Source organism: Vespula vulgaris, chromosome 9 (assembly GCF_905475345.1).
Source record: "Vespula vulgaris chromosome 9, iyVesVulg1.1, whole genome shotgun sequence".
Lineage (NCBI taxonomy): Eukaryota > Metazoa > Arthropoda > Insecta > Hymenoptera > Vespidae > Vespula > Vespula vulgaris.
The window spans coordinates 691956-715000 of NC_066594.1; the positions used below are offsets into that span (position 1 = coordinate 691956).

Consider the following 23045-nt stretch of genomic DNA (forward strand, 5'->3'; position numbering starts at 1 on the left):
GAAGTGACGGTAAAAAAGATACTGGTAAACGGTTGATACGTCATAAGCGTTACCTTAGCAGGTAATTAATAGACCCGAGAGGTTTCGATGTTAGGCTCGTTTGCTAACGGTCATAAATTCTCTACGGAAGGTCGAGAAACGAGCGACGCATAAATTTCACGTATAGGCCATGACACGGTACGCTTGGGAGAACGCAGCGCGTAACGCGACGGATGGATGGCTTACGACGATTCGATTTCGCGAATCCTCTTGAACGCGAGAACGAGAATACATTACTGGAACCGCGCGTTAATAGTTTCGTAATCGAATAAATACTGATAAACGACGACGATGATGATGATGATCGTTTGCAAGCGACTTCCGAGAGAAATTGTAACGAACTCTGTCGGCTCGACTAAGTAACCGCTTGAGTTAACGCGAATTTAATTTAAAGTTAATCGGTATTTCATTTAAAATATGGAACCCCCTTCTTGCTCCACCCTCTACTTCTCCTATCCACTCCCACCTCACCCGCCCGACATAACGTACTTAAGTTTCTCATCATCGGCCCAGACGACGGCGAACGACTGTCTTTAGTTTAATTCCTAATATCCGCACAGACGTTATCACCGACGGATACGAAGATTCGCCGCGAACGTTTAATTAAGAAAGAAGTAAAAAAAAGATAAGAAAGAGAGAGAAAAAAAAAAGAAAAAAAAGAACGCTCGTAGAACTTGGCTTTTTAACGCTTCCTCTTTTGTTACGTCCAGACGTCAAAAGTTTATTGTTATGTTCGTTTTGCACGTTAAAAAGGAGATCGATGACGCGCATCGAATTTCTTCCATATAACGATTGTCGATATCTGTCGAATTAAAAATCAAACGTGAACGGAAAAATACGATCTAAACGAGGAAATAACGATTACGCTCTACGTTAATTTATTTCTTCTTGAATCTTGCTTTCTTCGATATCACCGCGGCGTTCAATGGCGATTTAGGATTCGATTGATTTTTGTGCTTTTTGCTCTCGACGTGCTGAGCGAACGTGCTCTCCGAGTTCAGCGACAGATTACACGGTGCGCAATAATATTGACCTGCAAGAAGCAAGAGCATTAATTTTTCAAGACTTCCTTGGGATAACTTAACAGAATAATTATACTTACCCGAGGGTGTTCTGTAAATGGAATAATCTATGGGACCTGACGAACTCGAAGCGTTTTCATTTTCAGAAACTAAAAAGGAACAAGAACAAAGGAAATAAATGTACGTGCTTTCTTTCGATATTACGAACGAAAGGAAAAAATGCTAAATGAAAGAAATGCCTCGTACGTAGTTCAGGAATGGGTAATCCGTTGAGTCTGAGCATTCTCATGTGCCTGGCACCACGCTTGTGTGTTTCTAGTTGATCCTGGCGATTCGCGGAGACACCACAGAGATCGCAACGAAGCGGAGTGGGATATGCCGGGGGTGTGTAAATGGGAGTCGTGGTTCCTTGCGGTGACACCATGATGTTACCGTCAGATACCACGGCTGATGTTCCTGGCACTTGCACGTCCTGTTGAAAAGCCATGCCTATTCCATATCGACCGGTCGAGTCTACGTGGTTGTACTGATTTTGATTCTGCGACTTTTTCGGCCTGTAACGTTCAATATCGTAATGATCGAGCTCGGTCGAACGTTCTGTATGATAAGGATCGATCGAAACGAGTCAGGACATTTCGATACCTCGAACGAGGACCCCCATGGGCTGCTCTTATATGTTTCTTCCCTGCGTAATGTTGTGACGCTTCGATTTGCGACGAGAACCAGGTTTTACAGATCTGAAATGAAAATTATTTCAAATTTTGTTACGACGATCGGGTTATTATTCCCAAAATTCTTGCTAAAGAAACGAAAAAAAAAAAGAAAAAGCTTACGTCGCACCGATTTTGCCAATCGGTCGTACTACTGACTTGACCGTCTTCCGACTTCTGTTTTTTCACGCTTTGATTCAAAAACATGGAAACCTTCTTCTGATGAGGCTTACCGTCGTAATGCAATTTCGCTTGAAGGGTGGAGTTCATCTGAAAACGTCCTATCGTTTTTATTCGTCCGACTGCCCTCGTTGAGCCGCGGATCAAATTTCACGGAAGTTAACAGATAAAGAAATCTTACCACCGCGTTGCAAAGATCGCACTTGAGCGGCTTCATTAACGCCGACAACTCCCTCTGGGCACTGGCAACTTTTTCTGAGAGAGCGAGAAGCAAATAAACAAATATAAAGTAAACATTTGTTTCTCGGTGGAATGATTCGCGCAGTAAAAAAGAAAAGTTTGTAAAAAAGGGAAGAAAAAAAAAATATGAGAATAAAAGAAAGAAAAAGGAAAAAAGAAACAAGCGTAAAGCCGTTTTCACGCGAACGTTTTTACGATAATACGGAATATACTATCGTTTTCATCGGACGGAAAAAAAATATATATATATCGATTGCAATGTTTCTATTCGAAAATATATCCGCGATCTATTCAAGCAGAAAAATATAATATCAAAAAATCTACTCCAATTTTTTTCTCTAGGCAAAGGATCAGTTGATGATAACGTGCGACATATACGATACGTATTCGTCATGGATCAAACTACAATTTTATAGATTCGAAAGAATTTTCACAAATTCGACGAGTGATAATTCTCCTGCGATAATCAGACGTTGTTATTATATTCGTACGGCATATATATTTATTTTATATATAACATCCGATAGATATAAATGCAACGAATGTACGTGTGAATTCGTTTAATTCGTTCGATCAAACCTTTGTTAAAAACGATCTATTAATAATAATGGAGAAAATAAATCAATCACCTGCATCTTGGGCAGGATCGATGAACTCGTTCTTACGCTTATAATACTTATTCTTCGGTTTTGATGATGGCTGAACCGCCGATACTTGAACGACCGTATTAACAGCTGGTCCAGCTTTGTACGACGTATCGTACCATTGCGCATACATGTCTGCCGAGGTATCCGCCTCCGTAGAAATCCACCATGGTATAGGTTGTTGTGTCGGTGTTTGCGGTTGCATCGTAGGGTGCAGAATATACGGAGTTGGCACCGCTAAATTTGGAAGAGCCGTTTGTATCGTATTCGGATTTGCCGCTGTCGAGCTCGTTATCGTTTCCGTTGTAACCGTTGTTAACGTCGTTGTCGTTATCGTTGTTTCTACTGTCGGTTTTTGTTGTTCCCGTTGTTGTTGATTTTGTATACCACTAGTCGTCGACACGGCGTTCGTCGATGAAATTATGGGAGGTGGGGGTGGCGGGGGCGGAGGTAAGAAGCATTCTAATCCTAATTGTAACAAAACAATTATATATATTGGTTATTATTTTCAATTGCATTCTTGACCTCTTCCGTTGTTCGTACGATATGATATATCGTGATCTTAATTAAACTGTTGCTTTTTCATTCGATACGTCTATGACGTGTGTATGTGTATATATATATATATATATATAAATAAATAAATTCCATTTAGGTATTATATTTACGAATGATATTCATTTCGCTTTGTGACTTTAAAACATTTCGCGTTGATTTAACTGTCGAATCCGTCGAACGAAAAATCATTTTGTAATAATATTGAAATTCTAAATAAATGTTCTTTTCTTTTTGTTCTTTTTCTATTTGCCAGCGATTAATTGTAAGTTTAAATACTCGAACAATTCAGTTAACACGATAAATTTCGATAATCCGAGCAGCAAATCGAAGGGATTCGAAATGTTGCAAATATACTTAGATTAAATACGATGCGATGCAATAGGAGGATGCACGTAGAGGTATTTACCGTACGTAAATTGCAAAGTGAAAGGTTAATATTATTCTCCGTTTCGAAAATGTTTCATCGATTCGATCATACGCGATACTTGCACGATGAGAACAACGTGTGTATAAAAATAAACGTAAGTTATATTCAAAAATTCATTTTATTTTTTCATTTACTATACTAAGATCTTTTATTTCATTCTATAACGTTACTGACGAATTTGCACCGTTCTAACTTGATTTTATCGATTTTAACAATAATAATAATAATAACAATATTGATAATAATAATATCTCGAACGACTTCCTTTTAAATCTTACTGTGACTTTAATAAAAGTAATCACTGATGGCAACAGTATCAATGGTATCGATACTATCGTATACATTTCCCTTCAAAAGGAAAACCATGGGATAGGGGAAACCATTTATTTTTTTTTTGTTTTGTTTTGTTTCAAATATGTATCTCGTTTCCTTTTAACACGATAAAATCAATGAAATATACACTTTCAAAATAGATACAACGGAACGCTCGAAATATTGCGAAAATATATCCAATTATAATTTGTGACATTGCAAAGATACATCATGTATAAAAATTATTTACGTTACTAAACGACCTGCTATAATCAACCTTGCAATGTGCATGTTTCGATGACGTAAACTTTTCTGTTTCTTTTTTTTTCTCCTTTTTATTTTTTATTCTCGTTCAGAATAGAACGACCGATAAGGAAAATATCCTTGAAAAATATCTTTTCGTGAAACAAATTACCACGATACGCTCGATTCAATGTGATAAATGATATTCGTGTTTCGAAATAATCGCTGTTTGGTAGTACGTACTAACGCACTGGCTCGAAAGCCATATTTCGAACAAACTACGGGGACAAATACACGTTCGGTGGTATACATATACCTACATAATTTTATATATATATGTATGTATGTATACACAAACACATATATACATACATGGACATACACATACGTCTGGCAAAGAACAGCCGCCATTAGTTCTATTCTCTAATGCTCCCGAATTGTACTTACCTTTTGTATATATGTATGAATGTAGATGTGTATATACGTATGTATGCGTGTATATGTGTACGTTGTCAAAGCACCTTTGTCAACCACACGTTTTGTAGTCTATGATCTAGCCAACTGCTTTTGAAATCGCTTTGCGATCTGCCTTCCTCGGTTCAAAATAAGAATTTGCTTATTTCACGTGAATGCTTTCGTTATTCGCACACGATTTTCTATACCCGCAGCTTTAAAATACGTATTACGTTATTCTAACATGCTCTAACGTTTCCTTCAAAATAATTAACTCTTGAAATATTAGAAAAATTCGAATGACGAAGTTAACGAATATATTATCGATAATGATAAAATTGTTATTATTATTATTAACAAATTATTATTAATGTTTGAATAATAATCTATAATATAAATATTGTTATTACGTTTAATAATAATTTATAACATAAATTATCATAAAAATTTTCATATAAATTTATTAAAATTTATAATATAAATTATTATTAACAAATTATTATTAATATTTCAAGCATTAGCATATCGCGGAATAAATTATTATTATTGTTATTGTTGTCGTTGTTATTATTACATTATTATTATTATCATTTTACGGTGAACGTGTATGATGTTCAATATCTTATAGAAATATTTAAATAAATAATAATCGATGTGCTAATTAGAGCAAATCAATAATCTATTATCAATTTTTCAACGAACGACCGAATCGTGCGATTGTAAACGAATTATTATACGTATTATAAAATAAATAATACTTCACTGTGATTTTTATCGTATCATAAATTTTACGTTTACGAAAAAAAAAAAACAAAAACAAAAACAAAAAAGAGAAAAAAAGATTTGTCATTGGTCGTGAAAGTGTTAAAAAATCCGCGCGAAAAACGAACGATTTTAAATAAGTTTTCGTATTTAAAAAAAAAAAAAAAAAGAAGAAGAAGAAAGTAAAGGATTATGTTCACAAACTTTTTTTTTATTTATTATTATAATTTTATTTCCGTTCGAGGACACGTTGGAATAATAAAAATTTGATATCGATAAATTCAAAGTGATCGTAAATTCACGGGAAAGATTTTGTTTTTCTACGAGTAAAACGAGCAATAATAGCGCACGCGTATACTTCTTTGAAAATTAATTGAAATATTTTGTAATTCATTGTATATGCGTACATATATACTTATTCGAATATTATCTAATATAGCTCGTATCAAATATCGTCTTACGTAAATACAGAGACTCGTAAAACGATTAGAAATGAATTTACAACAATGTCGGATTAGCAAGTCATACGTTCTCAACTGATTCGTAGAATTATGGAAGCCGGTTATGGGAACGTGGGAAATACTCGAACGAGTACTATTTATAAAGTTTACTCTTTTTTTCTTCTCCATAGTCATGCGTTAATGACAAAGTCGACAATAGAAGAAAACAAATTAATGAAAGTAAATTCGTTGATGGAATTATTAAGGTTTGTGTACATGAAAAAATTACAATTATATTTGTACAGATCCTAAAAAACATCTCTCTTTCTCTTTCGTTGATACGTATTTATCGATGCACTTTACTTACACGAAATCGTCACTAAGAAAGGAACTAAGTAGTACTTACTTATGTACGAATCCTATTCGTCCAAAGATCGAACGACCCCTACGAATTATAATAGCGCTAGTTCTATCTTTCTCTCACGATCGTAATATGTATCATTAACCTCGAATATTTGTTGACACTAACGAAGGAAGGATGGAGGAAAGGTGTAGGAAAAACGCCACACAAGTAGTGTGAAACGTCAAGTGCCATTCTAAATAAATAAATTGAGAATAAAAACTCACCCGGTACTTCTGGATTCTTTATTATCTTCGCGCTAGACATTTTGCGAGCCCCAATATCGATGCGGTTTCTATTTTTGTCGAAGGAAGCTTGACAGCGCTACTCTGCGTTTATATTTTATATATATATATATATTATATATATGCACACACACATATATACGTATATATAATGTGTCGATAAGATCTTTTTTTTTTGATTTCACTCATGAGATTCACTTTTCAAATATGTCTCATCTTTCACCATGAATTTTTGGAGGGAATTCCTTATCGCAACGAGTCCATAGATTGACACACCGGACTATGATCGTCTATAGGAATGAAAAATTTGTGAGGTTAGATGATTTTGACAAGCGACCTGACGACATTGCGCGATATTGACCTGCGGTCCAAGATGGCCACCGATACTACGCTCGTCGGCCGTGAACTATCATCTTTTCAAAGAATTCCGAGTATTAAACGAATATTCGATGTACGCTCGAGCCTCGCTCTCACGATAGATGCCGATGGAAGAGAAGATCGAGCTCTTAAAATGTCTTCAGGAAAAAATTTGCAACGGCGAAGATATGATAGATCGACTGAAGATCATGGAGGAGGTTAATGGGGTTGATAAGCTTGTACGGAAGATACAGCAAGAGATAAGATTCTTGAAAAAGGTATCTTCTTAATACGTCTTCAAATTAAGTTTTTTACAAATTTTCTACGTTGTTATGTCACGATTGTTTTGTATTTTTATAAAGGTACAATCTACAGGAAATGTAAAGAAAGAACATCTACAAAGTACAAATTTGATTCACCTTGACGCAATGGTCATGCGTCTATTTAACTCCAAAGAACCAATCAGCGTTATGAAACCTTTTAAATACGAAAGGTCAAGATTGGAGATAGATATCGTTTGTATGAGCGGAGGATCTTGGGTTAAAGTTATTGCTAGAAACGCTAAAGCCCTTACTTTAATTTCGCTTGGCAATGGTGAATACGGTCAAAAGTCCGTTTTAGATCAAGCAGAATCTTATCTGCAATGTGCCAAGCATCATCCGCATTTATACAAATCACCTGAAATTGTATTTTATTTTGCGTACGGCATAGAAATAGTATTAGCAAAACGTTTGGAATCCATGGGTATTGTCGTGGAAGGCGATAGGATAAATAGTTATAAAAATGAAAATAGTGAGATAGAAACGGATGAAACTCTATTGGTTCCATGTCTCAACGAAGAGACACAAACTGAAGAATTCAAAGAAAATCCTGTTCTCGATATGGTGAATTTAAGTCCGCCATCGATTACAGAAGAGATTCAAATTTTGAATTTAGATGTTTCAACGTTATTGGCATATGTTTCTAATATGACAAACGGATACAATCATTTTATATACAGGGAACCGTTATTAACGCAACAAGCTGAAATGGAAAGAAAAAGACCTGTTAAACCGATTCTAGAAAAATTATTTAAAGGAAAAACCTTTGTTATTTGTCGAACTGCCTATGACAACTTTATGAATATCATAGATGTAATTGGTGGTCCTAAAGAGACAGTAAGAGCACACGAGTTATTAAAAAGGGTGAAAATTGTAGATGATGTACAAACAGGTAGGATTATAGAACAATTAAGTTTAGGTGGAAAAATTAAAGATAGATCGCGATTAGTTTTCGCAAGTGGCGAAAGTATGAAAAGTATTACTGTTTCTGCGAATGAAGGTTTTGTTAGAGCAGCACGAATGCAGGTATTGGATTTATACGTTATTATTTCCACTTCAAATATTTTTAATACTCTTAATCAATTAAAGTATATTATTTCAGGGCATTGAGTGTACTGTCTTCCTACATGAACCAAGATCTCTTTCTGAAATCAAAGAACACTACGCCAAAGAAATCGATAAATTTTGATATTAATTATATATTTTTATTTATACGATAAAAGCGGCATTAATAAATATTGCATAATATTGCATTAAATGTTCAGTTTTTTAATATTTGTCAAAGTACTTTTTTTCTTAATTATATGATAAAATGTTTATATTAGATAATGATTAATTATTACTGCTATATTCATTATAGAGAAAAGATTTAAATATGGTCTTCTATTTTAAACATCATCGATCGTATATACGTTGCCTATTGTATCTAAATCTTTTTCGAAATCTGCAATAATAAATGACACTTATATCCTGTAAAAATACATAAACTTTCTGAAAAGAAAATAAAAAGTAATACCATCAATGAATTTTTGGAAATGTGGATTTTTTTCTCTTGCCAATTTAATAAACTCTTTGCATTTTTCTTCATTGTGAAGATTTTTATAACATTTAGCACTATTTAATAGAGCTTTCAAATTTGAATCGTTTACTTTTAAAGCCCATTCACAGTCATGTAAAGCTTTTTCAAATAATTTAAGATTCATGTATGACAAAGCTCTATTGTTCCAAAGAACACTAGAATCTTTACGTTGTTCTATTGCTTTGGTAAAGTATGTCACAGCCTTTTCATAATCTCTTTCTTTAAATGCACCGTTTCCAATCCTTTTTAATGTTTCTGCTCGTTCATTCCTTATCTTTCTATCCGCTGCTCGTTCATTGGCATCTTTTTCAATACTCTTCATGAATGCTTCTAATTATTTAAGATAAATATTGAATTATATAACGTATCATAATATTTATTTTATATGAACTATTACCTTGTCCCATTTTAGTTGGATCAGATGTATTTTCATTTATGGGACATTTATTGATAATTGTACGATTAGTTTTAACTTTTAATTCCTCTAATTCAGAAAATTCTTTTTGGGTTTTTGCATTTAAAATTGTATCTGCTAATGTTTCACCAAGTTCTTGTTCTTTAGGATCAGAAGACATTAATTTTGATACAATTTTTTCTATAGTATAAAAAGTTTAAAAGTTAAATAAAAATTTCACCAAGTTACATTAATGTCTAACTCATTATAACCTACCAATTTCAGTAACACGGTGCATGAAATTCTGAAACTCCTCTTCGGTAAGTTTATTAGTAGAACTTAAATTTTCTATTACTTGCTGACGTTCGATCATGTGTTCATTATTATATTCAACGTTTTTTGAATCCATATTTTTAACTCACTTTATAATCATATATATTTTAAAATACTATTAGTATGGTATACTATATTCAGCAGAGAAACAGTTTCTATGGTAACACAACATTTCAGTAACTTTCCTTTCTTAGAAATAATATTCTATATGAGGAATTTTAATTTAGAAAATCTGTGATTAGAATATTTCTTATTATTTATATTATAGTTGGATATGATCATAAATTATAAACCAATATTAAAGCTTAATAATGATTTTGCTGGGGTAACAAAAGAAACAAACTACCGTATGTATTGGTTTATTAGGAAGGGAGTAAGATAATGTAACAAAACAGCGACGAAGTGGAAATGTTAGTCCTTATTTATAATCACACAACGAGGATGAGTTTTTAACAAGATTTATCCTTCTAAAGAAATTTACAATCACAAGATTGCATTATCTAAAGAAGCATCACTCTCAACAGAACAAAGTTCGATGGCCCGCATATTAACTGTTAGAACCTTTCTTTGGTGGAAAATCTAGCATTCTACGTGTATTATAAGTCCGATCGACGTTCCACAAACGGAACGTTCGTTTAGGTGTTACAACATTCTCTGTATTTTCACTTTCAAGTTCTTCAATTTCAAGAGGATCCATATCTGCATTTTCTTCTAACTCTGATGAAACGTCTACTTCATCTTTTATGAAAACTGCACATTTCATAGAAGTACTACTATGGACAGTATCCGTCGATTTCCTTCTATCCAATGGCTCGTCTCTCTTAGCATCAGATTTGGATGAGGAAGGTTTACCAGGAGTAATTTCCACTTCATCCATGATGCATAATCTTTTTAATGGTAATTGCTTGTCCTTTGATATAGTAGATAAAATCTTTTGCCAGCTGATAACAGAATCATCAGATGCTTTTCTCTTCGAAGTCAATGGCGTTTGTAAACCTTTACTTGTACTTGGTATATCATTAATATCTATTATATTAATATTAGATCTGTTACTTTCAAATCGTTGATTTGAAGCAGTAATATTACTGTCCTCGTTTCTTTTAACAGTGTCCTGGGAAGTTTTAAGCGTGCTACTATGCGAATGAGAGGAAGAAACAAACGTAGTAGACTGAGATGCATTTTTATTTTGAACCTTTGATCTGAAGTCAGAGTTTGGACCGCTTTTATTAGAATTCCTGCTGTCTTCTATCTTAGAAGGGTTTATGGTAGTTGTTTTTTTAGGAACTTCTTGAGACGTATTATAGTGTTCTCCCGTTAAAATTGACCTTTGAATATGTCGCAAACCAGTAACCTCTAAGATTTCTGCTAACTTTAGCAACCTCCTAACCTCACTTTTAACTACTTTTATCTCTCCGCAATACATGAAATTGACAATAGTTTTAAGATCATCTGCCTCGATATCGTGAAGTATGATCATCGGATGAGGATGATCGTTAGCGACGAGTAAACGTCGAAAGAAAGGACTCGAATTTGCTAATACCATCTTATGACACTTTAATATCGTTCCGTCTTTACACACCAAGGAAAGATCCACAAACTGTTGCTTCTCATAGCACGTATCTAGAGAAACTGCCAAGTGAGAGTGAAAACTGTGCCACTTTAAACTAAGCATTGTTTCCTCCTTCATTTTCTACAATTTGCTCAATTTCTTCGTTATTACTCGATGATTATATCCGACGACTCGACTCGTCTATTCTTATGTCAATGCTCTACTACTCGCCATGACACGTGCCGCTGTCATCGCTCGCAACTATGTTCTTTAGTGAAGTATGCGGATTTTCGAAATCGCTACTTTTGAAAGCGCGGCAATTTCGTAGGGTACGTCCCTGGAGAAAGAAATTTTTTATAAAAGGAACAACACGTTTTCGATTTAATTCGTACGTCGTGCCTATCTTTTTCATTGTCTTACAATAAGGAAAAGCATAAGAGAGAAAGAGAGCGAGAGCGAGAGAGAGAGAGAGAGAGAGAGAGAGAGATGAAATAACATTTTAAAAATACCATAGAACGTAATCGATTTCCATCACAGTTAACGGTGGCGTTATCTATCGTGTAACAAGATAACTATGAACCAGCATTAATTTTATCCTGGGTTGCGACACGTTGCAAAATTTTTCGCACGTGGCGCAGTCGATGCCACGTTAGAATCTACCTTTGGGTATTACGTCTTTGATAATATTTTTAATTTAACAATTACAATAATATTATTTCTGAGAAAGTTAAAAATAAAAATTCGGGAATTTACTTTGACGACATATCTGATTTTCTTTCATTTAAAACCACTCGATCGGATCGACGATTGTATTCATCATCGAATATCCGCTATTATACGTTTCACAGTAATCGAGAAGATTGATAATAAAAAATACGATATCAAAAAGATCGTAATTAATTAAAATCGATTTGACATAAAAACGTGTAGAGCAAAACGTTAGAAAAATGTTCTCAAACAAAAACGTCAAACTTAGATTTTTTACAATGATGAACGAATAGTACGTTCAAAAATGGCGCCAAAATTTTGAGGGCGCGCACGTACCTACAAAGATGGTTCGTTCGATAATCGACGATGACTATCGATAGTCATCGATATTTCTCTCTCTCTCTCTCTTTCTTTCTCCGTTTTCTGAATTTCAACAGCATTTCAGACGAGGACGATCTCTCGAAGAGCTCAAATCACTTCGATTATTGCAAATGGTAGCTTAATAGCAGATGTTCCTGAGAGTACGCGACGCGAGTTAGTATTTATCTGTCAAAGGATAGTGCCGACCGGCTATGTGCATTGACGAGCCGGTCGACGCGTGTTCGATTTAAGCTCGTAATAGTGATCGTATATAACATACTATCTCTCTCTCTCTCTCTCTCTCTCTCTCTCTCTTTCGAATTCGTTTTATATCTATCTCTCTTTCTCTTTCTGTGTCTTTCATTCTCTCTTTTCATCTTTCTATATCTGCACTCGTTTGACTCTCTCTCTCTTTTCCCTCTCTCTTTCTCTCTCTTCCCTCTCTCTTTCTCTCTCTCTTTTCTCCCTCTCTTCATCCCACGTCGCTCGTCAGTTCGTCCCGCACGCGTGGTCGAGTTTAGTTAGCCGCGCGTACTCGAAGTAAATACTTGCGTGTATATATATATATGTCTATATATATATATATATATATATATATATATACGTATCTTCGTTTCGCGTCGTCGTTTCGCGACGTAGCCAAAGGGGAACGAGAGAAGTGCGCGTACGTCGATAAATAAGAGAATAATAAAAGTAAGAGAGAGAGAGAGAGAGAAAGAGTGAGAAGAGAAGAAAAGAGAAGAGAAGAGAAGAGTGGAAGAGAGAGAGAGAGAGAGAGAGAGAGAGAGAGAGAGAGGGGAAAGAACCCGAGTTGTGCGCGTATCTCGCTAGTGAGTTTCTTCCTCGTTTGAGAGGAATCGTCCTCGTTTCTTCTTCTTATTGTTTATTATGCGGATTAAAAGCTATTCGTAACTTCGCTCTACGTTGTGTTGAAACAGTGATTGGGAGAAGGAAAAAAAAAGAAGAGGAAGAAATAAGTAAAGAAAAACACACGCCATTCAAACGAACGTTTACACACGTATACACATTCACTCGCACGAGGAGAGAGAGAGAGGGAGAGAGAGAGAAACAGAGAGAGAGAGAGAAAGAAAGAAAGAAAGAAAGAAAGAGATACACGCAGATACACAGTGAAGAAGAAGTAGAAGTAAATAAGAAACAAAAAGGACGAAAAACGACGATACGGTGGTGTTCCGCTTGGGAAGTCGAAAAATGCGAAGGGGACGAAGCGTCGCGTTACGCCGCCTCCTCGTCGTCGTGGCCCTGCTCTCTCTTTCTGCAGCTGCCTACGCTTTACCAGGTAAGAAAAAAAAAAAAGAAATAAGAAAAGAATAAAAAAAAAAAAAACAGATATTACAAAAATAAAGAAATGAAAAGAAGAACGAGAACGATAGAGTAACGATAAGTATAAAAGTAAAAAAGATCGAAGAAAAAACAAAAATAAGGAACCAACAATATTTCCCGCTTCTATCTCTCTATGAGATAAAATCGAACCTCGCTACTACCGCCCGACGACCGACGGGGCCACGAATTAACTTCGTCCGGCCGAACATCGCCGCTAGGGTCACCCCAATGTGGACTCGCAATAGTCTTCTTCCGCCCTCTCTCTCTTTCTCTCTTTTTCTATCTCTCTTTCTCACTCTCTTACGTTCGCTTTTTTTTTTTTTAACATAGTGACTCTCTCTCTCTTTTTCTTTTTTTCACTCTCTTACGTTCACTTTTTTTTTTACGAACTGATTCTCTTTCTCTTTCTCTTTATCTCTGTCTATATCTCTTTCTCTCTTTTTCTATCTCTCTTTCTCACTCGTTCGTTCGGTCGTTCGGTCGTTCGTTCGTTCGTTCGTTCGTTCTTCGATATTCTGCCTCCTTTTCTGCCTGACCGATCTTTTCTCTCTCTATCTCTTTCTCTCTTTCTCCCATTCTTATCTTCCTTTCTCTCTCACACTTGTTAATCCCTCGCTTACGCTCTTTCAAGATTTCGGAACCGTCTATACTACGCTACGTGTTCGCCTTTCGTTGTCGCCTCGAGACGAAAGTCGCTCAAACCGTTCCAAAAGCTATTTTCGTGCTCTTCTTTCTTCCACTATTGAAACGAGCACCGGATTTCTACTCTTATCATCGTCTCTCATATACTATCGTATATATATATGTGTGTGTGTATGTATATTATATATATATATATACACGTACATACTTATGTATTATGTATGTGTGTATGTATATAATGTATATATATTCGTACATACATATATGTATATATATATGTAATATATGATATGCAAATATATATATATATATACCTACGTATGTAAGTATATATGATGCATGTATGTATTCGTATATGCATGATGTATATATGTATGTATGTATGACGTTTGCTCACTCCATTTGTTCGATCAATCTCCGGCCAATCGGCTGGTCTTGTTCCTTTTTCTTTCTTTTTTTCTTTTTTTTTTGCGTCGCCGCGAGGTCTTTCTTCGTTCGTTCGTTTGTCGTTGATAAACTTGATAATTGATTTCGAACATTCATTTTTTTCCTTTCTTCTTTATTTCGAAATTCAACGAAATATCATAAGGTAAACGATATTTGAACATCGATCTTCACTTTTTGTTCTCTCTCTTATATACTTTGTTGCAAGATCTTTCATATCGTTCGTTCGTGATGAAACATGAAAATTAATTTTAGACGTTCATTTTCTCCCTTTTTTTTTTTCTTATTTTGAAATACGAATAATGATCGTAAAGAATATTTAAACGTCGATCTTTTTTTTTTTGGTCATTTTCTTTCTTATCTCCGTCCCAATAAATCCTTTTATCGTTCGTTTACAAAACACGAAATTTAAATAATGATCGTAAGCAATATCTGGACATCCATCTTTCATTTTAATTTTTTTATTTGTTTCTACGCGTCGTTTCAATATCTTTTCCGTTCGTTCGTTCGTTAGTTCGACTAGTTCGTTAGTTTCTTGAACCAATGCGAAATTCAAATAATAATCATAAACAATATTTGAATATCGATCTTTTAGTCTTCTTTACGTCTCTACAAAATCTGTCACTCTACGTTCGTTCGTTTTTTCGTTCGTTTGTTGGCAAAACTCGGTAATTGATTTGGAATATTCTTTTTTTTTTCTTTCTTTTTTATTACAAAATTCAAATAATGATCGTGGACATTATCTGCATATCGATTTTTTTTTCGTTTTTCAAGATATGTAAAATATCTTTCGTTCGTTTGTTCGTATATCGACGGAACGTGATAATTGATTTGGAACCTCCATTTTTTCTTTTTCTTTTTTCTTATTATAAAATTCAAATAATGATCGTAAAAGATATCTGCGTATCGATCATTTTTTTGTTCTTTCTTTTATCTGCATCGCTGCAAAATCTTTCACGGTTCGTACGTTCATTTTTTTGTTTTTTTTTCTTTTTTCGAAATTCAAATAATAATAATAAAAAATATGTAAACATCGATCTTTTTTTTTTTGGTTTTTCTTTTATTTACGTCGCTGTAAAATTTTTCACGGTTCGTACGTTCGTTGACGAAATGTGAAAATTAATATCGAACGTTCATTTTTCTTTTTTTTTTTCTTATTTCGAAATTCAAATAATAATAATAAAGAATATTTGAACATCGATCTTTTTTTTTGTTTCTTTTTTCTCTTATCTACGTGCTTGTATAATCTTTGATCGTTCGTTCGTTGATGAAATGCTATAATTGATTTCGAACATTCATTTTTTTTTTACTTTCGTTCTTATTACGAAATTCGAATAATGATCGTAAACTATATCTGTACATTGATTTACATTTTTTTTTTGGTTACTCTCTCATCTATGTCACTGCAAAATCTTTTCGTACCTTCGTTCGTTGACGAAGTCAACTATAATTGATTTCGAACATTCATTTTTTTGCATTCCTCTTTACTATGAAACTCAAATAATGATCATAAACTATATCCGAACACCGATCTATTTTTTTTTTGTTTTCTTTTTTATCCGTGTCACTGCAAAATATTTCATCGTTCGTTCGTTGACGAAATGGTATAATTGATTTTGAACATTAATTTCTTTATTCTCTCTTTCTCTCTTTCTTCTCTTCGTTATTGTAAAATTTTTCATCGTTCGTTCGTTCGTTCGTTTGTTTGTTCGACGTTTGTTGACGAAACGCGATAATTGATTTCGAACGTTTATTTTTTTCCTTCTTCCTTACTATGAAATTTAAATAACGATATCCACTTGAAAAACAATATCCAAACATGGATGTTTTTAAAATGAAACTTCTTAGAGCACAGTAGTGAGAGTTGTAACTATTAGGAATTGGAGTGAAACGAAAAGTGAAACGGGGAGAGAGGGTTATAGTATTCGATATAGTGAGTACCCTAAGTTTCACAATTTCGTTTCATATAGTACTTATCTGTGAGAATCGACGTTTTGAAAGAGAAGGAAGAGTAGTCCCTGTTTACCTCGTTCTGCTCCTTATTGTCTCAGTAAATCGTAATAAAAGTGTTTCATATTTTCCTTTTCTTCTAAATTCGTTTTTATTGTGATAAAGAGATAGTTAGTAAATTGAGTTACACGCATTTCTTTATCGTATAATTTGTTTAATAACGCGTTATATATTTCGTGTAATTTTTTATTTAACGTTATATTAATTTTAAATGAAATTAATTGATAGAATTAACAATGTTGAAAAAAGAAGAACAAATATAAAAACTCTAAAGTATAGCCTAGAGCGTTTGAGAGAATATCGAGGTCGCCAAAAAGTGTTTGAACATCTTAGTTGCTTATTATCAATAGTGCCAGCTGCTCAATCATCGATGATCGATGATGTTGACAATGCAGCCAACGCATTTACAAGTAACGAGACGTCTATCAGCAGTTTACTAAGCTCACTGAACGAAACATACTTTATACAAATTTCAATTCGCTAATGGTTCATCTCGCGAGATATATAGACAAAATTTTCAAACAATCTATTTATATAGCTTTTTATATAGGAATTTATGATCGTATGATTGATGGTATTAAAAATGATTCAAAAAAAATTTACTCAAGAATATCAATAATTACTGACCGCAGTATTTCCGGATGTTAATTCTGATGTCGTGATGACGTGTAAATGTTGCATTCAATCTCAAAGTCACGAACACGTCCCTACTTTTTCAACGTCCAATAACTTTATGCACACACAACAAAATAAAATCGTTTCATTTTCCTGAACTAGATTTAATATTGTAAAGATTCATTTTACTACGCGTACCGATTATGCAAATACGATGATTACGTCGTATTCCTGAATAATATGGGATTTTTGGAAATGCAAATTATTAATGTTCTTGTTGCAATTAATAATAACGTACATAGGCTACCGAGAAATATTGACGATGATCAATGATTGCATCAATGATTGCATCGATGTTCATATCGAAAGAACAAAATTTCATAGATCAAGCTATTTCAAATGGGTTTAGTTATCAAACGTAATATTAAGATGTGCTTACGATATTTACAATATTTTGTAAACGTTATTATAAATATTATAATATTTTTTTAACGACAATCTCATGTATATATATTTATATCTTTCTCTTTCTTTCTTTCTTTCTCTCTTTCTCTCTCTCTCTCTCTTTCTCTCTCTCGTTGGTTCGATTGTTCGTTGACGATACTATATCAAAACGCGATAATTGATTTTGAACATTCATTTTTCCTTTCTTGTTGACATCGGAAATCAGATAATGATTGTAAATAATATCGATCTTTTTTTTCTTATCTCTTATTATCTCTTATCTAAAAACGCACCTATTAGAAATATCTTTCTTCCGAGCTTTGTTATCGCGTAGTTCGCGTCCTATGTGTTTAAAGCAAATTTTTTTGCTTTTTCAGACGTATAACGTTTCTTTCGTTTGCTATATATAAAATAAATATTTGGATTTTTCGTTAAATGCCAAGAAAAAGACCGGTTAGTTTTAATGTCGTCGCGCGTGTTTCGTAATTATAATAACAAGAGACATGTACCTTATCGCGTACATATATATGTATATATATATATATATAAACTCCGCGTATACACGATCAGTCTGGTTTTTTTAAATTTTTTGTAAGGTCAACGTCATTTTCCACCTTTAAATATTCAATGAGAATGGCATAAAATCGATTATCGCTTGCGATATAAAACTTTTAGAAAAACTTCGATTTATGCGAACATAACGTGAAGTTAAGAAAATTGTATTCGAGGGAAAAAAGTTCTCTTCGCCTTCCATCGATTAAAAATATTGTTTAATATTTCGAGCAAGGTCGATTATTTTCGATAAAGAAGACAAAAATTTACATATTTACCTTGTATACATAAATATGTATGCATGTATGTTCTCTTGTTTAAATGTACAAAATAAATTCTCGATTTTATCTTACGTTTGTTGACTTTATCTTTTTTTTTTTTTTGACTTTTGTGATTTTGTGACTGTGTTCTGATAAATTTAATTCGTTTTGAGAAAAAAAGAAAAGAAAAAGAAAAAAGAAAGATAGGAAAATGCTCGAAATATTCGATCTCTATTCGACTTACTTTGTCTTTCCTCTTCAAGAATTTCTCTTCTATTTTTTCGCCTGTGCGTTTTTTTTTATTTTTTTATTTTTTACATTTTCTTTTCTCTGTTTCTTGGCTTCTTCTTGGTCGACATCGTTAAGTCGAAGTTTGTCACACTGGCGCCACGCGTCCATCTTCGTGTTCCTTTTTTATTACAAAAGGATCTCTTTCATTTGCGAGAATTTCTTACGAAAGTGGAAGAAGAGGAAGATAAATTCTGCTAACTTTCGCCGGTGTTCCTTTTGCGAATTGACGGCTGTAATAATATCTCGTCTTACGTAAGAGACCGCATGGAAACTGGAAAGGCGTTTCTCGCGGAGCGAACAAGAGGAATGACTTGTCTCTCGAGTATATACCTTTGACTTTGGATATACAAAATGTATATTTTTATTTATATATTATAATATATATTATATATATAATACATAACATATAATATATATATAATATAATATATATTTGTTATATTAATATGTTGCATTTTTATATATTTATATTATATAATTTATAATATATATTATATAAATAAATTATATATATATACATAAATACATGTATCACGTCGTTCTTCGAACTTTATCCAAAAAAAAAAAAGACAAAAAAATGTGAAATATCAAAATGATAACAGTCGACATTCTTGCAAAAAAAGAAAAAAGAAATAAATAAATGAATTTTAGTATTAAAAACTATCCTTATACATGATATATATATATATATATATATATATATATATATATATATATATGTAATTAGAAAGAAAATGTAATCGTTTAACTTCATTTCGTCCACATATTAATAAAATAATTATAACGTTAGTGTAAAGATGATACAAATGTCGATTATTGGATAATGTCACGATTACGTTTACACTTGAATATTTCGTTTAATCAACTAAAATCATTGAAATTTTTATTTCTTACTCTTTCTATCGTACACACGCATTTCAGATTATCTTCTTCAACGACGTTCTTATTTCCGGTGGGATACATTTCGCGTGGGTAGTAGTTGTAATGAAACTAAAGTAATTATTTCAACTTCTGTCCAATGCGTTCGTTTATGTAACGATAAATCATATCCTTCGAAGATACTCGATCGAGTTTCAAGTAGCGGCTGTGTCTTCTTGTATGTACGAGTCAAGGCCTTCAAAAGCCGGATCGAACGAAACTCGCTTCAAGCTAAACTCTGTAATCTAAAGAAATCGATACGTAGGTTGCTCGAAGCTACTTACATTCGTTTCTTCGTTATACGTTGATAAATTATACGAGTCTTTTTCTTAATTTCTTTTTTTTTTCTTTTTTTTTCTTCTTTTTTTTTCATTCAATTATTCTTAATGTTTCGCTTGCGAAAATCGTTACGTGATTGCGAAAAGATTTTTTAGCCAAGATTTTTTGGCTGAGTAAATTATCAACTCGAGAATTAGAAGAATTTATATATATATATATATATATATATATATATATATATATATTTGTTATTTAAAATCATAATTGTATTTTTTTTATATTAAATTTTACGGAATAATTAATATTTGGATATATCACATCTATATACGTTAATATATATAATAATTAATATCATTATATATATATATATATATAATTGTAAATATAATTATATATATAATAATTAATATTTGAATATATTACACACATATATATACACAGAGATATCATACACACACATACATACACACAGATTTATTAAAATTAGACGATTATTAAAGTTACAATTAAGCACGATACACGTGCTTTGATATTTTTTTCTTCGAGACCGACCTTTCGATCGCTAACCAACTTTTTTTCCTATTCTGCCACGCTCATCATTCATTCAGGATTTTTGTGAGATTTCAAAAAATGTTCGAATCATGTCGCCTAGACAGTGACACATATAGCTTTAAAAATGCTATACGGAGAGATACTACGCTTTACATTGGAATATATGTACGTGATATAACTTCATATCTGGTATCTTTTATCAATTTAATAACGTTTCATAGTTTATTCGATAATAAAAATTTATTATTTTCCATAGCACACCGTTAAGAACATGAATAACCGAAACAATTCTTTCTTTTGACATTTTGACGATTAGAATCTTATCAATCTCGCAGAATTTATTTGGTACATTTACGAGATTTTTCTTGCATAGATTTAATATGAAAAAAAAAAAAAACATACATACATACATACATACATACATTTTGTTATTTTGTTTTCATTTCACAATATTAGATAGTGCAAATTGTTGCAACAGATAATAAGTAGTACGTTTCATTTTCATGATTACTCTCAATGAATTCGCAATTTATAAAAGTTCGTGAACATTTTTATTTAATTTGTTTAGAAATGTTTTTATATTTCTCTTTGAAAAATATTGATTGAAAGAGTAAAACAGTGCGAATGATTTCTCTTATATTTTTATTTAATTTTCTATTACGCATTTATTTTTAATAGACATGTTTCAAACGAATTGTTTATTTACATATACATATAAAATTTCTAACAGATAATAAAGGAAGTTGATAGCGATAACAATGCTCGATTTCGCAAGGACGATGCAAGCTCATCGATGATAAATGACCCGATACGATAATATATATGTATACCTCATGTACGTTTATTCGTACGCTACTGTAGTGACCTAATGATGTGAACATTTGTTTCTATATCTAAACAATTACTTACGTGTTTTTGTCCTATCAAATGTACTTCTTCCTCCATTATCATCATTATATATAAAAACATGTAATTGTGAAGAAACGATATTTAATCATAAATCATTTATTATTTCATTCTATTAAGGAAGAAAAGTAAGCATACTTAGACTTTAGGAAATGATGTAAACGTTGGAAAATAAAAATAAAGATGTTTACGTAGGTTTATTGATATAGTTAGCTTATCGTATTACAACATTTAATTAACTACTGTTCGAGAGATGTTTATTTAATTTCTTTTCATTACATTGGATAATTTAATACGTTCGTTTATCTGAGAAAACAAGTTCGTCAGAGTAATGAAAATCGTTCATCTAGATACGTATTACGATGGTAATCATATTAGCGACTTGGATCGTTCGATACTTTTTTAATAATTACACGTAACGTAACTTTCTTTTCTTTGACGAAAGAAATAGGTAATCTTCTTTGTATTATCTTATCCATATGCAAAGTGGTAAAATCCTTATAAAGTCTTGTAAGCATCTTGCAATACAAATTTAGAAGAGGATGCGTATGCATATACAAATATAATACAAATACGCTTGAATGCAATTTAATGAGTTATTGAATCGGAAAAATTGTTACTTTGCATAATCTATGTGTATCGTTCAACTCTGATTAACGACTCGATGAGGATATCCTTGTTTTTGATCGAAACTACAAAAATAATAAACACACGTATCACGTAAAATGGTCTTAATCCTTCCATTCATTCATACATTACATAGAATCGAATTGAGTTCCTTATAAAAATTCAAGCTAATAATAAGAAGACACATACATACATATATTTTACGTAAATCCTTTCATACATTAAATTACATAGAATTGAATTTCTTCTCTTAGAAGAATTCAATTTTCTTAGAATCTAAGATTTAATCGTGTAATCATAGTCTAATATAAAGTCTAATTATAAATCGATGATTTTATATGAAATTATTTGGAATGGAATATTTTTGATCTTGATTAAAAAAAAATTTGATCAGACGAAGGAAAAATCGACGTCCCATGATAAAAGATATAGGTTCTGACGATAAAAACGATCGGATGCTAGAACGTTCTGGTAATGGCGGCTCGAATAATGGAGCTTCTATCATATAAGAAAACAATTTCTATTCATTGCATTTGAAATAAGATGAATTCTCGATCGACTTCCTGTTTTTTCGTGAAAAGCTTTGTCCGTGATGAATGGTACGCTTTCGCTATGTTATCGTTGAAATTTTCTACTTTTGTTTCCTTTTCTATTTTCGTCAGTAATATAAGAGAATATAGTACGTGTCTGTGTGTACGTGTATACGTGCTGATTACGAGATATTTAATAACAAGCAGATTTCGTTACGCTAAAGGTTTTACTTTTTGAATGTTTCTATTTAACCAAGGTTGTCTCATATCTCGCAGATATACGATATTCGTATATAAAGAAAAAAAAAAAGAAAAAAAAAGAAAAAAACCTTCATACTTGTTAAAGTAAATATACTTTG

The 23045-nt window shown here is 32.6% G+C and overlaps 5 protein-coding genes across 5 annotated transcripts in view; 2 read left to right on the forward strand and 3 right to left on the reverse strand.

Annotated features, from left to right (window-relative positions):
• Positions 1-712: 712 nt before the first annotated feature.
• Positions 713-6802, reverse strand: LOC127066307 (zinc finger protein 346-like). The gene is made up of 8 exons (XM_050999865.1): positions 6658-6802; positions 2821-3303; positions 2133-2206; positions 1895-2041; positions 1704-1798; positions 1308-1615; positions 1142-1210; positions 713-1072 (listed from the first exon to the last, which is right to left on the reverse strand). Exons 1-8 carry the CDS (start codon positions 6695-6697, stop codon positions 918-920), a joined length of 1371 nt encoding a protein of 456 aa, XP_050855822.1. The 5' UTR covers positions 6698-6802; the 3' UTR covers positions 713-917.
• A 352-nt stretch (positions 6803-7154) lies between these two features.
• Positions 7155-8878, forward strand: LOC127066309 (UPF0415 protein C7orf25 homolog). The gene is made up of 3 exons (XM_050999871.1): positions 7155-7310; positions 7395-8378; positions 8455-8878. Exons 1-3 carry the CDS (start codon positions 7155-7157, stop codon positions 8539-8541), a joined length of 1227 nt encoding a protein of 408 aa, XP_050855828.1. The 3' UTR covers positions 8542-8878.
• Positions 8661-9883, reverse strand: LOC127066315 (tetratricopeptide repeat protein 12-like). The gene is made up of 4 exons (XM_050999877.1): positions 9602-9883; positions 9329-9526; positions 8869-9261; positions 8661-8796 (listed from the first exon to the last, which is right to left on the reverse strand). The coding sequence occupies exons 1-4, from the start codon at positions 9732-9734 to the stop codon at positions 8741-8743; spliced, it is 780 nt and encodes a 259-aa protein (XP_050855834.1). The 5' UTR covers positions 9735-9883; the 3' UTR covers positions 8661-8740.
• Positions 9884-10001: 118 nt separating this feature from the next.
• LOC127066311 (protein abrupt-like) lies at positions 10002-12247 on the reverse strand. Its single transcript, XM_050999873.1, has one exon. It carries the CDS (start codon positions 11343-11345, stop codon positions 10206-10208), a length of 1140 nt encoding a protein of 379 aa, XP_050855830.1. The 5' UTR covers positions 11346-12247; the 3' UTR covers positions 10002-10205.
• Positions 12248-12826: 579 nt separating this feature from the next.
• The window catches only part of LOC127066318 (uncharacterized), a 16842-nt gene continuing 6623 nt past the window's right edge, over positions 12827-23045 (forward strand). The window contains exon 1 of the mRNA XM_050999881.1: positions 12827-13572. Coding sequence (XP_050855838.1) covers positions 13485-13572 — 88 coding nt within the window. The 5' untranslated portion in view covers positions 12827-13484. The remainder of the gene's footprint in view (positions 13573-23045) is intronic.

Excerpts from the sequence above, each read along its gene's own strand:
- LOC127066307 (XM_050999865.1), bottom strand. The coding sequence starts at position 6,697 with ATGTCTAGCGCGAAGATAATAAAGAATCCAGAAGTACCGG. Across the intron at positions 3,304-6,657 it reads AAAGAATCCAGAAGTACCGG|GATTAGAATGCTTCTTACCT; the intron begins GTGAGTTTTTAT and ends TGTTACAATTAG. Across the intron at positions 1,616-1,703 it reads CATGGGGGTCCTCGTTCGAG|GCCGAAAAAGTCGCAGAATC; the intron begins GTATCGAAATGT and ends TGAACGTTACAG.
- LOC127066309 (XM_050999871.1), top strand. The coding sequence starts at position 7,155 with ATGCCGATGGAAGAGAAGATCGAGCTCTTAAAATGTCTTCAGGAAAAA. Across the intron at positions 7,311-7,394 it reads AGATAAGATTCTTGAAAAAG|GTACAATCTACAGGAAATGT; the intron begins GTATCTTCTTAA and ends ATTTTTATAAAG. Across the intron at positions 8,379-8,454 it reads TTAGAGCAGCACGAATGCAG|GGCATTGAGTGTACTGTCTT; the intron begins GTATTGGATTTA and ends ATATTATTTCAG.
- LOC127066315 (XM_050999877.1), bottom strand. The coding sequence starts at position 9,734 with ATGGATTCAAAAAACGTTGAATATAATAATGAACACATGATCGAACGT. Across the intron at positions 9,262-9,328 it reads TCCAACTAAAATGGGACAAG|AAGCATTCATGAAGAGTATT; the intron begins GTAATAGTTCAT and ends TTAAATAATTAG. Across the intron at positions 8,797-8,868 it reads TTTCCAAAAATTCATTGATG|ATTTCGAAAAAGATTTAGAT; the intron begins GTATTACTTTTT and ends TTATTATTGCAG.
- LOC127066311 (XM_050999873.1), bottom strand. The coding sequence starts at position 11,345 with ATGAAGGAGGAAACAATGCTTAGTTTAAAGTGGCACAGTTTTCACTCT.